Genomic DNA, 14,527 nt, shown 5'->3' with positions numbered 1-14,527 from the left:
AGTCGCTGCCTATCCCATCGGTTTTGTCCGATCTCTATTTGAATTAACTTTTATGGCACCAGCTTAATGGAATGTAGTGAAAACAATATAGCCGTTGGTTTCTCCAACGACTTTACCTGATCAGGGAAAAAAATAAAAATAAAAATGGTGACATGGATTTATTGGGCCAAAATAGTTTGAAACGAACCCTAAATTCCCAATTAATTTGCTAAATAACCCCAATTAACCAACAAATTCTAATAATATTCCCTATGTCCTCGCCAAAAGTTTTCACTTTTCTGTCAACCCATGTGGTTATGGACTGTTACTTTTCCTCTTCATTTCAAGTTGTTTTTTATTTTTTTTTATTAATTGTAAACTCATTCCTCTCCTCTTAATAATCGTGTATAAAACGATTGCAAGTAAACTATCTAGTGGGAAGAAGGAAATATTATTTTGTTACCTACGTATTTAATTGTTAATTGTCATATAGTGTACTTATAATTAGTAACTACCACCAACCATGGGCTAGTTAATTACTCATATTTAAAATGAGGCGACAAGGCATATATTGAGACGATTTTTACTCAATAAATTATTTAATAACTACTATAACTCGATAAAAGACTATTTTTACTCGAGAGAATAATTCTAAATATTAAGAGACTAAATGAAATATTTTATTTATGAATATCGCATTACTCTAGCACCTTAGGTGGCAAACTTGTTCAATAATATAAAATCATGTCAACTTCTTATTATCATCGGGTGTTTGGTAGAAATTGTCTACAGATACGAGTATCTTCAAATATAGTAAGAGTGTCTCATATGAGAATTCATGGTGAGGTCCCAATATGTTTCTTATGAAACGAAAATTCAGAAAATTAACTAAGAAATTCATCAAAGCATTGCATATTTGCATCCCAATTATCGAATGCATGGAATCTTACAATGCTTGTTTACTATTACATAAAAAAAATGGCTAAATTCTAAAATATTTTGCATTAAAAAACCTTAAATGTTTACTTTTAGGATGTTCATCATCATCATCATCATCTTTTTATCATTGTTTTACATAAATACAGCTTCACCACTTCAAGGTTTCACTGTCCTAATATCACACTAAAAGGCCAACTAGTTGATCGAACCGCCAGAATAAACTTGGCAAGAAAAACTTGACAAGAAATCAAAGAAGTAGCCCCAGATAATTTTAACGGTAGGGTCTGTAAGAAGGGCTGTACATGCAGCTCTCAGCGTACTTAACCAGATTTTCCGGTTGTGGGAGCCTAGTTGCAAGACCTGAAAGAAAGCAGCGAAAATCAAAACAAGAATTTTCATTTAAGAGCAGGGGCCATCATATGTTCTATAGTCACTTCTATAATATAGAAATTTCCTAAAAGACAATTTTTAGTTTTTCGGTGTAAAAGAACCTCTGTTCTCGTAATTTGTACAAGACACACTTTCCAGCTTCCATGACATCATCAAGAAGCGCTAATAAGGAGAAACTCACCAAGTTCATATGCTTTAGCGGCCACACAAGCTGCAATCTGGGCTGAGATTTTTCGGATGTCCTTAAATGGAGGGTACAATAGACCCTTAGCTAAGTGCTCTTCAGTTACCTGGGCTGCCAATGCTTCCGCTGTAAACAAATATGTTACATCCATGGCACTTAGTATGTTGAAATCATGTGTCAGCAACAAAGATCCACATCCAAATACACTGTAAGCATTATTTGTACTAGGGAAAACTGGTTTTTATTCTCAAAACTTACGGAATACTACCTTTTAAAAAACAATGTTACTACTCTTGCAACTTACTACCAAGCTGGGGTTGTTCAGGATGCGGCTGTAATAGGTGGTGGGAGAGTGTTAAAGAGGTTAGAGAATGGGTGGGCTTCGGTTGTAATGGTTGAGGGGGTGTTGGTGTTAACTGGTTAAGGTGGGTGTGGTGTGATTTAAGGCTGTAATAGGTGGTGGGAGAGTGTTAAAGAGGTTAGAGAATGGGTGGGCTTCGGTTGTAATGGTTGAGGGGGTGTTGGTGTTAACTGGTTAAGGTGGGTGTGGTGTAATTTAAGTGTTGTCCACTTTTATTTTTGGTCCTAATATATTCTACCTTAGTCTTCTACTCATGAGAGACCTTGAGGCAATGGGGCCATCTTGAATTTTTTTACTTGAATGTGGAAATAAAAAAAAACGAAGAGACCACTGCATTACGAAGGGAGTAATTTGGAGATGTTTTGTTATTATCATTTGGTAGAGAGAATATCTGGTGGATATTGTCACGCTTTACCATCCATTACCTTCATTTCCTTCGAATTCATTACTACTCGTACATACTTTCCACTTCCTTCTAGGGACTCTCCCTCCTCTTAGTCAAAAGCACATATCCCTAAATCCCGGTTTCCACTATATACCTAGTATTTCAAGAATTAGAGACTAATACCATAATTCAAATTTCATACGAACCATCCTCGCCTAAGCCGTATCTAGAAGAGGGGTCTCCAATAGCAGCCAAATCATGAATTGCCTCATTTCACCACTTATACTCTATTAGTCTTCCCTTTTGTCTTCCCTCTTCCGTTAATAGTCCAATTTTTTTATTCCAATAAAGTGAGCTCGTTCCAGTGACTTGAAGCGATTCTATAAAGAGGTCTAAAACTATACCCCTATCCTGGTTGATTAGCCACAACTCTCCCTCATGCGGAGCCCTCTAGGGCCAAAAATCAACATGAAAAGATTAGGGTAACAAAACATTCGAGCAGGCCTAAGTCGGGAGAACTAGTAATCTGAACACACTTACAGGCAGCTAAGAGCATGTCATCATGAACCCGGATTGCACCCGAAATTATCAAGCCAAGTCCTAAGCCGGGGAAGATGTATGCATTATTTGACTGGGGAAAAAAACAAACAATATCAATTACAGTTACTTCTTGATAAAAACTTGCACAACGTTTTGAATCACCAGTAAGAACCTGTCCAGATGTATAAGTCTTAGCTTCATATTCAACAGGATCGAATGGGCTTCCACTGGCAAATATTGCTCGGCCCTAAACAAGATGAAACAGAAGGTGAATTTTTTTATTCATTACCTTAAGCGACACTCAAAATAACAAAGTGAAAATTGCAAATTTAATCTATTTCTATTTACCTTGCTCCATGTATAAGCTTCCTCAGCCGTGCACTCCGACTGTGAAGTCGGATTAGACAAGGCGAGAATTACAGGTCTCTGCATGAAAGATGGATTGGGATACGATTCAGAAAATTTGATCAGCATTTCAATGACTAATAGAGCGAGAAATATAAATAAATCAAAAGAATACCTCATTAAATGCAGTCATTGCCTCGACCACCTCCTTGGTAAATGTTCTTCCGACCCCCGATGAGCCTATCAAAACTGTAGGCTTCAAGGCCTACATACAAGGGAAGGAAATGGGCGACCATGTTATCAGTAGTCAGATAAAAAATGATATTCTAAAAAAACGCCACTAACTGATTTAAAGATAAAACTACTCGCAATATGGCTTAATCTCGTCATAATCTTATTAATAACCAGTCTCAAATGAGAGAATGTGTGTTTTCTGAGACTTTGTATAAGCAACTCACCTTAACAGCATTTAAGAGTCCCTTTGTAGGTTCGTGATCATGAGCCCACGGCTTCTTGAAATGCTGTAGAGATTCCTTTCGATTGTTGACTATAAGTCCCTGATGGTATTAAAACCAACATGTAAGCATAACTACTAAACAAGGGAGAAACAACTAAAAGAAGGGCAACACTGATGGCATAATTTTTAACCTTGGAGTCCACAAGCCAGATCTTCTTCCGAGCCTCCTCGAGAGGTGTATTTGTCTACATGATTCATAAGCATCATTATTTTTGTTACCCAAGTAACACTTGCATTGATAGTATATGAAACTTGTAGATGTGGCCTTACCTGCTTTGAAATTTCAAGAGCTATGAGCTCTGCTATGCCAGTTCCAGCCTAGAACATCAGAAAGATGAATTACTCAGTAATCAGAGATATACTAACAGCCAGTAGACCAAAGTAATCTAAAAGTATAATATATCGATTAGAGCATGTAGTAGCCATGTACAATAGCAAAACTATGCAGAGCACTTGTTTTGCTCTCCATGTACACTGCCCACCTTTGAGAGAATAAGCAATTTTACACACACAAAAGCCTAGCTTGCTTACATGCTCTCCAGCTCAATTTTTAGTCCAACCACTTTTATACTCCGTATTTACATGATAAAATAACTTAGAAAAACACAAATGCTTTCTCTTACCACTAGTCAACACATGAATGGCAAGCTATAGGCCTGTGGCCCACTTTAAATGCAGAGCAAGCTATTCTAGGAGAAAAACATCATTTTTTACTCCCCTACTATGGAGAGCACCTCAAGGAGCTTTTATTGTACTGCACGTCTTAGTAAAATTACAAAATACGCATGGAAGATAGGAGGTACAGATGAGATGTTGTCACGTACATGACACTACTGTTCCTAGTAAACCGAAACAAAGTTTAAGCCATCTAATACCCAATCTTATTAAACATCTGAACACTTAAATCATTACCAAACAAATTTTGTGAAAGAAATGTACCTCTCCAGCGCCAAGGAATACGTAAGTGTGATCGGCTAATGATTTCCCCAATAACTTTTGTGACGCTATAAGTCCAGAAAGGACCACAGAGGCTGTTCCCTGTATATCATCATTGAAGACAAGATGTGTACTGCCATATTTTGAAAGTAGATCAAACGCGTTATGGTTTGCAAAATCTTCAAACTGCATAATTTATACGAATATTAGTGATTGTAAGATATAGAGTTTCTAAACTGCCCAAGAAAGATACATTAAAATAAACTAAAACAAGAATAGACTGAAAAGAAAGCTACTCTGTATAATTTACCTGAATGAGGACCTTCTCACCATACATTTGTTTTGCTGCTGTCATAAATTCATCCATGAGCTCGGCATATTCCTGCAAATTTCCACCTTCAACAATTAAATAACTAAATTTAAAAGCTGATTTCACATAATCAAAATGTAACAAAACGCCACCTGCCCAGTTGCTCTCCTTTGCCGAAGCCCAATATAGAACTCGTCTTTAAGCAACTCCTCATTATTTGTTCCAACATCAATAGTGACAGGAAGACACTGGAAAATTAGATAACTATTTAGGCAAACTGATAGAGAACATACAGTGGAAAAACAGTTTACAGGATTATGCAGCTGAGACCTGATATTCAAGATATAAAGAACTACACACCCAAGACCATCCTACTTTATTCTATAAAACAAAAGAACTCCATACAGCGTGAAGTGCAACTTGCAGACAAAGAGAACATTTTTTGGCTAGTTCAACAAATCCATGCGAACTACTTGTATTATTAAGAAAAGACATGACATACCAGAGGATCAAAACCCGCAATCAGAAGTAAATCATGACCTACTAAGAAGACTACTACCCCAATGTCATAAGGGCTCCTGTAAGTGGAGTGGTATTGGGGTTAGATGCATGCACCCATACCCTTATATGACCCCTCTAAATAAATTGCATATAATGGCAGCTACCTCAAAATAAAAAGGGTTATTTAATGAGAATACTCCAAACTATTGAGGTACTTCTCAAAATACTCCAAATTGTAATTTAACTATCAATATATCGAACTATTACATCTGTTGTCTTTTACTAAACTATGTGGAAGGGCTACCTGCTGATCCGGTTTCTTTTTATTTTTAACCTTCTCTTCATACTTTCTTCTCCTATTCATACTCATTTCACTACTAATTAAAAATCACACCCATATCTTCAAGCTTCACTGATTAAAACCCATAATCCCGTTTCACTTCTCGAGCTCTACTGTACACTCACCTCAAATCTACCAAGGCGGCATCCATGGAAGCACAAGATGCAGTAAAAACACCCATTTTGAAAGACAACCGTCGATATTACTGCCAATTTTGCGGTATTTGCCGTTCCAAAAAAACCCAAATCACCACACCCCCATCTTCTCTCTGAACATCCGATATTTTTTCTTAATTTCTCTAATTTTGTTATTATTAATTTATGTTTTTAGCTAAATTGATTACATGGGTTTTATTTGATTTGCTAAATACTTAATGGGTAGTTGTTGGATTTAAATTTCAATGATTGTAAGTTGAGATAAAGAAGATAAATGTGTTTTAGCTGATTTGATTACATTGGTTTTGTTTATTTTGCTAAGAAATTAATGGGCAGTGATTGGATTTGAATATTAATGATTATAGAAAGAGATGAATAGCACGAACGGAATTTGTTTACTAATTTTTGTCTTTAATTTGTGTTTTTAATTGTTTTGATTTCATGGGTTTTGTTTGATTTTGCTAAATATTTAATGGGTAGTGTTTGGATTTGAATTTAAATGATTACTGTAATGAAATAAGACATGAATATAGATATTTCCCTTCTCTTTAATTTTTTTTTCTTAATTTGTGTTTTTAGTTGTTTTGATTACATGGGGGTATTGTTTAATTTTGCTAAATATTAATGGGTATTTGTTGGATTTGAATGCTTATAGAAGGAGATGAAAAAGATGGATGAATGGAGAAGAATAGAGCTCATCTTTTTTTTTTCTTTTTTAAAGTTGCAGGTTATTACCATGAAAAAGGGAGGTTGAAGATGAAGATCTTATAAAAAGTGGGACCCACTCTTGTTTTACCTGTTATTCTAGGTTAATAAAGAGTGTATTCTGTTAAAAGAAAATGTGTGTAATAGTTGGGCATATTGATAGTTAAATAATAGATTGGAGTATTTTGAGAAGCACCCCAATAGTTTGGAGTATTCTCATTAAATAACCCAAATAAAAAAAGAAGCGCAGCCAAAATGATTGAGACTTTACAGAATGAATTTCAGTATTTCAGTACTTTACAACAAACTAGTAGCATCACTGGATTAGGCTTTCTGTCCATACGATCCGAGAGTTGGGGAGAAAAGGACTCAGCAGAAATAGACATGACAAAAAAAAATATCCCCGGAAGTGATTACCATTTGTGGAATCTAGTGTTAAATATTGTACAACATAAAGAGGATGGAATGAGTGAAGGGAAAGAAAGACCTGGCATAGTAAATAAAATAGAACACTTACTGCTGAAGGGCGAATACCACCAAGAGCAGTATAAAGGGCAAGCTTGCCAACTGGTATTCCCATGCCCTGAGGAAACAGTTCACCAAAATAAAATGTCACAGTTGGAAACTTTCTACTCATATCCATCCTAAAACCAAAAGAAGCCCACGTTCTGACAAAACAAATAGCGTACCTGACAGCCAAGATCGCCAAGACCTAAAATCCGCTCACCGTCTGTTACTACAATGACTTGGATGTGCTTCTCAGGCCAGTTCTTTAATACTTCTAGAACTCCCCCTCTGTAAAACGGACACTTAGATCATTTGAATCGTGCACAAGAGCTTAACCTCATAATGATATATGAAGATCAGACTACATACTTCTCCTTTAAACTGATAAAAAGGCCCTGTGGTTGTTTGAAGATACACCCGTATTTCTGGCAAGCCTCACCTACAGTTGGTGTGTAGACCACCGGGAGTAGCTCTTCAACATTGTCAATGAGAAGCCTGTAGAACAGTTTTTCATTCATCTCCTGCAAAAAATAAATGCACAGAAAAGACAATCATATAGATGGATCAGGTTCATACTGATGTAGGAAGTATATCATTATGATACTAATGGACTACTAGTTTTTTCTACAGAAAATTAATTACAAAAGCAAATTAATCAGAAAATTGCTTTTGCTAACTAATGGCCAAAGTCACAAACAGATATGCGACACCATTTAAACTCTTATTGGTTGCTAGGTATGATTTGACAAAATTGAAGAGTGGTTGTGTATTATTTATTACATTTTCCCATGTGAGTGTCTGTGGTAACACCTTCACAGAGTTGTAGTATTACACCAAAAACAAGTGGATGTGTTCCATAATTTCACCATGAGTGGTTAGTGGTTACCACCTCCATAGGTTGCATAAGAAAACGGTATGAATACTAGTGGACGGCATTACCATGGGCTATGTTAATTAGACTCATTTAGAACTATCCGACACGGGTGCTCGTCTTAGCATTGGACTCAGCTAGTTTCATTTTATGAAAAGTCTGCATATTTTGACTTGAATGATGTGTCCAAGTGTCATATCCATGTCCAAGTGTCAAACACGGGTACACGAGAGAATAAGAAGAGTTGGAGATAGAGTCGTACAAAATGGGTACTCAAGTTGGACAATTCAACTAAAAAAATATGTGAGGACTTCTTTGTTTTATGACTTCATACTAAACAACCCCTAAAAAGACTTAACCCCTTCCCCCACCCCCGAATGTAAGCAAAAGGGAGTAAGATTTAAATATCTTCCTAGTGGGTCGAATACATACCTGAAGATCCATCATTGCCACATACTTCTGCAATGGAACATCATATTGGCGGATATTGTGAATCATTTTTTTAACCTGACAATTAGAACACACACACACAATATATATATATATATAAAAAAAAAAAAAAAAAAAAAACGAGTATAAAGCAACAATTTTTTTAGACAATAAATTGTATACATCTCTTTTTAAAACAGCATTACTAAGAAGCAAAGAGTAAACCTGCAGCGGCTGGCTGACGATAGTTGGAGGGAGCAGCCCCCGCAAATAGTGTGCATCTCGTTCCTTCTCTGTGAATGCAAGCCCTTTGTTGTGGCGAGGATCCCGTAACAATGAATAACCACTTAGCAAAAAAATATGTAGAAGGTCAGTTCTTGCACTGAAAGTCAAAGTTCTTGAAATAAAGTGATTACAGCCAAATCCTAAATAAAAAGATGTATTCATAGAATCAGGTTACCATGGATTCAAAGGCATTTGAATCAGGTTACCATGGATTCAAAGGCATTTAGAATAATAGAAGTTTCTAGCAGCAATAACATACAAAGCCAACAATATGTAGCTTGATAGAGTATCAATTATAACCATACTAATTAGAGAGGCAGAAATGTTCACAACACTAGCATAATTTGACCTGTTAACCATCTCAAAACCATTGGAAGGGGAAAATTTTGAGATTAGGAATAAAGTAGGGACTTCAGAACTAGTAGAAAGAATAAAAAGGTTACTCCCTTTGTCCAAAGCATTTGTTTACCTTTGATTAAAATACCCCTAACAAAGAATAAAAAAGATAAGCAAATAATCGGGACGGAGGGAGTAATATATTATGAGGATTCCAGACCAAGTGTCCAATCAGGTTATCAGGTGTTAAGAGTTAATACTTGGACTAAACAAGTCCATAAAATGTGTGTTAAACATTCATAAAGAATTTTTGAGCTACTACCTGTTATACTACAGCAATCTCACTTCTAATACATACAGCAGAGCTCCGAGAGTCCCTCAAATTGTATCCATAATAATTAATAACAGCTGCGAGTGGCTATATGCAATCGGCAGAAATATACTCCTCCTAACAAACTACACATCCCCAAAAATAGTCGATGCAGAAGAAGGATGTTGACTTCCAATGCCACAACAAGTCAACTACAGGATCTTTTCCTTGAAAGACTGTTGAACTTCAGTAAGGAGTTATAGTGTTATAGGAACGGAAATAGGTAGATAAAACGAAGAAAGAATGAAAGGAATTTCAGTAAAGGGATAAGGAAGAACACAGAAGAAAGATATTCAGCACAATGACTATTCAATCAAAAAGTTATAGTTGCAAATAGATTAACAAACCAAAAGATATAAAATAATTGAACAGGACTGTTCACTCAAAATTTGATTATTTGAATCCTCTATCAGTGAATAGAGAGGGTTTTATTTCCTAGTTATAAATGCAATTGTGTATAGTATTAAGATTAACCAACCATAGTAGGCAAGGCAATTAGCTCATCAACAGTTAACCAACTCAACAACCAACTGCTTTCTCATTTTGGAATTCACATAAAAACCAAAATGGCTAAGCGTTATTTAGAAGAGCTCCAAATTACCGACCCACCAGGCTAATAACTTGGCCAATATACGACAAGATGATCAAACTGACACTGATACCATTATTGGACACAAGAGTCTTGTACAGCGGAAATTTTTTTATTATAAAAAATAAATAAATAAATAAATGAAAGTAAACATCTATGAGATGTTAACCACTTTTTGTGCTCAAAATATTAAAATTTATATTCCTTAAATTATAAGTGTTTACATAATACTCAAGTGGAAACTAAAACAATTTCTACAAGGTCCAAGTAATTCCTGGTTCTATGGAAAGGGTTAAAAGATAACTTTCCACTTTCCTTATCATATTGTTTGTTGAGACTTTAGCCCAATATTAACCACAAAGGCCACTACATGAGGCAAGGGATCAAAAATTGAATCATAACATTCTTGTCTCAATTCTCACAAAACAAAAATGGTGAAATATAAGAAAATAAACCCAAAGCAAAAATGGGACAAATCATCTCAACTCAATACACAAATCAAATAGTCTAAAAAGAGATTTCCGCGCCAAAGTCAAGGCTTTATCAAGTGAAACTTACAATTTACCAAATTAATAAAATGAGGACAACAATAAACAAGCTCACAAATCATCAAATTGATTAAATTAGGAGATCGCATTTCCTTGTCAAAGTTGAACTCGTCAACTAATATCAATCTACAAAGAGGATACACCAAAAATATGACAAACAAATACCTTTATACCAAGACACGCAAGATTCTACATGGGGTGAATTTCACTTTTCGACAAAGTTAAGAGACTAACAATTACTATTTAGTACTTGTTTGGTTCACATGGGCAATGAAAATTCCTAGAAAAGTTTAACTCACATAATAATTTCCTTTATCCAATTTCATGTGAATTGTACAAACTTATTTGGTTTACCATGTAGACATTCAATTCATAGGAATTTCAAATGACCACGGGTGAGTAGGTAACTTATTTCCTCCATTTTTAGGAGTTGGGAAATCACGTGAATCATTTTGACCAAAATAATGTCAATCAAACAAAGTTACGCGGCCAATTGGCAGTTTGGAGCATTAGGAAAATTTCCAAGGTTTTATTAAATCGTCAATTATATTAAAGCAACAACCGCGAGCCCCGTTGATCGCCACGTGTCACAACACATCATAACGCCACGTGTCATACACTCTAATTAAAAAAAAAAGCTGCAATCAAATACAATAGTAAATCAAATACGTACATTTAGGAGTCAAAGAAGATAATATTTGATTTGACTTTTTAGATTCTCATGCGTGATTTTAGCAATTGACTGTTTTTTAGGAAATATTTTAGTATTTCGTAATCTTTATAATTTACCTAATGCAAAAAGACAGTAGCCGTGATTTTACATTGCCATAACCGAATTAATGATAATGATGATTCCTTTGTAATCATCAACGAGTCAACGGGTATTTGTTAAAGTTTTTAAAAAAGATTTCGTAAAAAAATTCCTATTACACGGAGAAGGTTTTTAGCAATTAGCATGATTATTTTTTTTTTTTTGGTGCAAAGCAATTACCATGATTATAGGAAGTAAACATTTAATTTCTTTGTATGAATCTGTGTCTTTGAGGACAATTAAGTGCCAGTTTTTTTGTCTATTTGGCCAGTTTATGCAGTCTTTTTTTTTAACAGATTTCATATCGGGTTATAGAAGATGGTTGGTACTCCAATAAGAGCACACATTGTTGTCCGGCAAGAATAATTTCCTTCTACTTTTGACAAAAATTGAATTAAATCAAGAGGTTCTGGATATATGTCTATCAAGTAATTTGTAGTCGCAAATATCATATTCTTTTTGTGCACTCGAAAGACTCGGATGAGAAGAAAATAAAGCCTCTTTACTCCTTGACTGATAATTTTGGATTACGTAACCTCGAACTACCTGTCTACCTTCGAGATAACATTCCAACCTTGGACAAACGCGAATTTCGATGTTGAATCATATGATTAGAAGGAAATGAGAGATAGCATCGGAAGTTGTTCGAAAATGTAGATGATGAAGTTGAAGCCGTCGATGATGGCGGCGGAATTGTAAATCCTAAGGCGGCGGCCATGGCTGATAAGCACAGCGACGTCATTAGAACCTCCTTTCCTATCTCTCTCTCTCTTCTCTTGGTGGTTGGTTAGTAGTAGAAGTTGTGCAAAAAGGATTATGTTGGGTTTTCAATTTGATCTTAGATCTTACAATTCAGTCGGGAATTGATGAATTATTCCACTTTGTCGGTGAATGTTGCCACTTCATTTAATCTATTATAATTATAAATATAATAATGTTGTTGTGTCACAAATAAATGTTATATTATCTTGCAGTTTCATTTTGGGTTATTCGTAAGTCTAACTTAAGATTGTATTATCCTTTTTAAATTTAAGACAGATTAATTATACATCACTTGTGTATATATATTAAGTATGTATAGAGGGAAGCAATATGTTTCTTTTACATAAAAAGGCGATATGATATTAGACACATACTCTGTATTAATTTTAAGACTAACAATACCATCTAAGATCTACGAATAACTAGAGGTGGCAATTATTAATACGACACGAAGTTAGCGGGTAAGGATTAAGACGTTGTGACCCATTTAAGTAATTGGGTTGACACGGACACGACACGAAACTTAAATTGGTCGGGTTAGGGTTGAACTCTTTTGACACGAACCCGACACGAATAACCCATTAATATTTTTTTTTTTTGAAAGACCCATTAATACTTATTTAAAAGTGTCATAATTATATTTGGGTTTAACCAATAACCAAACAACTTAAAAATAAACCTTTCCATTAATCATTTTTGGGATAATAATGCTATAAAGTTTAGTTTATTTTATTAATTTATTGGGTTAAAAATGACCTGCTAAAAAATAAATGGGTTAAACAGGTCGGGTTGAGTTATGGAAAAATTAAATGGGTTGGGTTCAGGTTGAGATAAATGACCCGTTTAAGTAATTGGGTTGGGTTAGGATTGGGGTAGTTGTGACCCGTTTAAAGTTGACACGAACACGACACGACCAGATCTGTTTGCCAGGTCTAAAAGATACTCCCTCCATTCAACTCCACTTTGCAACTTTGGTTTTTACACGGATATTAAGGAGCGGATTAAAAAAAGTATTAAAAGTACATGGGGAAAGAGAAAGAAGAGGTTAAAAATATTAAAAAAACATAAAAGTGGGGTTTTATGGTGGGTTAGTGTGGAGTTTGGGTGGCATTTTTTGTAAATAAAGATTTTCAATAAGGATAGAATTGTCATTTTTTTAGCCAAATAAGGAAACCTGTAAAGTGGAGTTGAATGGACGAAAATGGAATATATGTAAAGTGGAGTTGAATGGAGGGAGTACAATCTAATTAACAATTTTCGTTACCACCCGTGCAGTGCACGGGTTCAAAAACTAGTTAAGAGATTATTTTAAACAAGGCAGCACGTCAATTAAAATACATCAATCCACACAGCTGAGCGGATATACCAAAGATAGCATAAACATATTTCTTGGACCAACACAAACAAGATTAAATAAATAAATAATCCAGCAAACGTAGAAATGATGGAATACCTAGCGACAGACAAAGCCCAAGGTGTAACAATCTGATCCTCCGTGGCAGAATCCTCACCGTACACATCTTCCACACCACCACTCACTACCGTTGATTTGTCAATCACCTCAATCACTCCTTCCTTAGCTTCCTCCGTCAACACGACGCCGTTTCCATCAGATGATCGGCCTTGGGAGGGCCCCACAGCAACCCGAACAACTACCGGACCTCTTGCCGGCAAACGGGTCGGACCCAAATTCCTCCCTGACCCACATGCTATGTTGCTCTGCAAATATAAAAAACACACAGGAAATCTCAGAAACATACTCCCTCCCCTCCGTCCTGATCGAGACTAAGGGAGTACATGTACATCAAATCGATAACAATTAACTAAATCGAAAAAAATGGGTGGCGATAAAACTTAGATTAGTGAAATGGGTGGGTAGGTGTTACTTTACCAAATTGGTGGTTATCTGTAACGACATCATATTGATTGAAGTAGAAAATTAATTAAGAAGTTTATTTTATTCAAATAATAGGAAGTGTTTCTGTGTGTCTTTCTCTCTATCTCACCTGTCTGTGAAATTAGTTCACAGATCTCTGTTGAGAGAATAAGAGTGTGAGACAGAAGAGAAGAAAAGAGAGGGGAGAAAGCGTGTGGTTTCAAGTGGTATAAATATGCACTGTACATATTGGAAAGCAGTGAGTCTCTTAAAACTACTCCTCCTATTCAGGGTTTTCTTCCCCTTTGATTTGGGCAAAAAATTTTAGGAGATGAGTACAAAATTTTAGGAAATAATTAAAGAATGAATAAAGGTAGATGATAGGGTTTGTGGATTGGAGAGAGAAATGAATAATTAGGAATTAAATAAGAAATTGTGAGTTAGGTGGGGTTTGGTGATAGGAGGGAGGGATGAATAAAATAAGAGTAAAAGTTGGGTGGGGTTTGGTAATAGGGGAGGGAAATAAATAAAATAAGAGTAAAAGTTTCCAAAATAA

The 14,527-nt window shown here is 35.5% G+C and overlaps 1 protein-coding gene across 1 annotated transcript; it reads right to left on the bottom strand.

The window, feature by feature from the left end:
* Window positions 1-863: 863 nt before the first annotated feature.
* Window positions 864-14,215, bottom strand: LOC141623649 (NADP-dependent malic enzyme-like). The gene is made up of 19 exons (XM_074439768.1): window positions 13,987-14,215; window positions 13,549-13,814; window positions 8,620-8,740; window positions 8,398-8,472; window positions 7,464-7,615; window positions 7,277-7,382; window positions 7,105-7,170; window positions 5,039-5,134; window positions 4,887-4,958; window positions 4,580-4,762; window positions 3,911-3,958; window positions 3,772-3,825; window positions 3,582-3,680; window positions 3,299-3,388; window positions 3,127-3,204; window positions 2,951-3,025; window positions 2,779-2,869; window positions 1,490-1,618; window positions 864-1,278 (listed from the first exon to the last, which is right to left on the bottom strand). The coding sequence occupies exons 1-19, from the start codon at window positions 14,014-14,016 to the stop codon at window positions 1,190-1,192; spliced, it is 1,920 nt and encodes a 639-aa protein (XP_074295869.1). The 5' UTR covers window positions 14,017-14,215; the 3' UTR covers window positions 864-1,189.
* Between the last annotated feature and the right edge of the window lie 312 nt (window positions 14,216-14,527).

Source organism: Silene latifolia, chromosome X (assembly GCF_048544455.1).
Source record: "Silene latifolia isolate original U9 population chromosome X, ASM4854445v1, whole genome shotgun sequence".
NCBI classification, from domain to species: Eukaryota; Viridiplantae; Streptophyta; class Magnoliopsida; order Caryophyllales; family Caryophyllaceae; genus Silene; species Silene latifolia.
This window is presented reverse-complemented; position numbering and strand designations above follow the sequence as displayed.

What these genes read in the sequence shown, in the direction of transcription:
- LOC141623649 (XM_074439768.1), bottom strand. Translation starts at nt 14,016, where the DNA reads ATGATGTCGTTACAGATAACCACCAATTTG. An exon ending in GACTCTTAAATGCTGTTAAG is followed by an intron (nt 3,389 to 3,581) that starts GTGAGTTGCTTA and finishes CCTTGTATGTAG; the next exon opens with GCCTTGAAGCCTACAGTTTT. An exon ending in TGACATGCTCTTAGCTGCCT is followed by an intron (nt 1,619 to 2,778) that starts GTAAGTGTGTTC and finishes ATTTGTTTACAG; the next exon opens with CGGAAGCATTGGCAGCCCAG.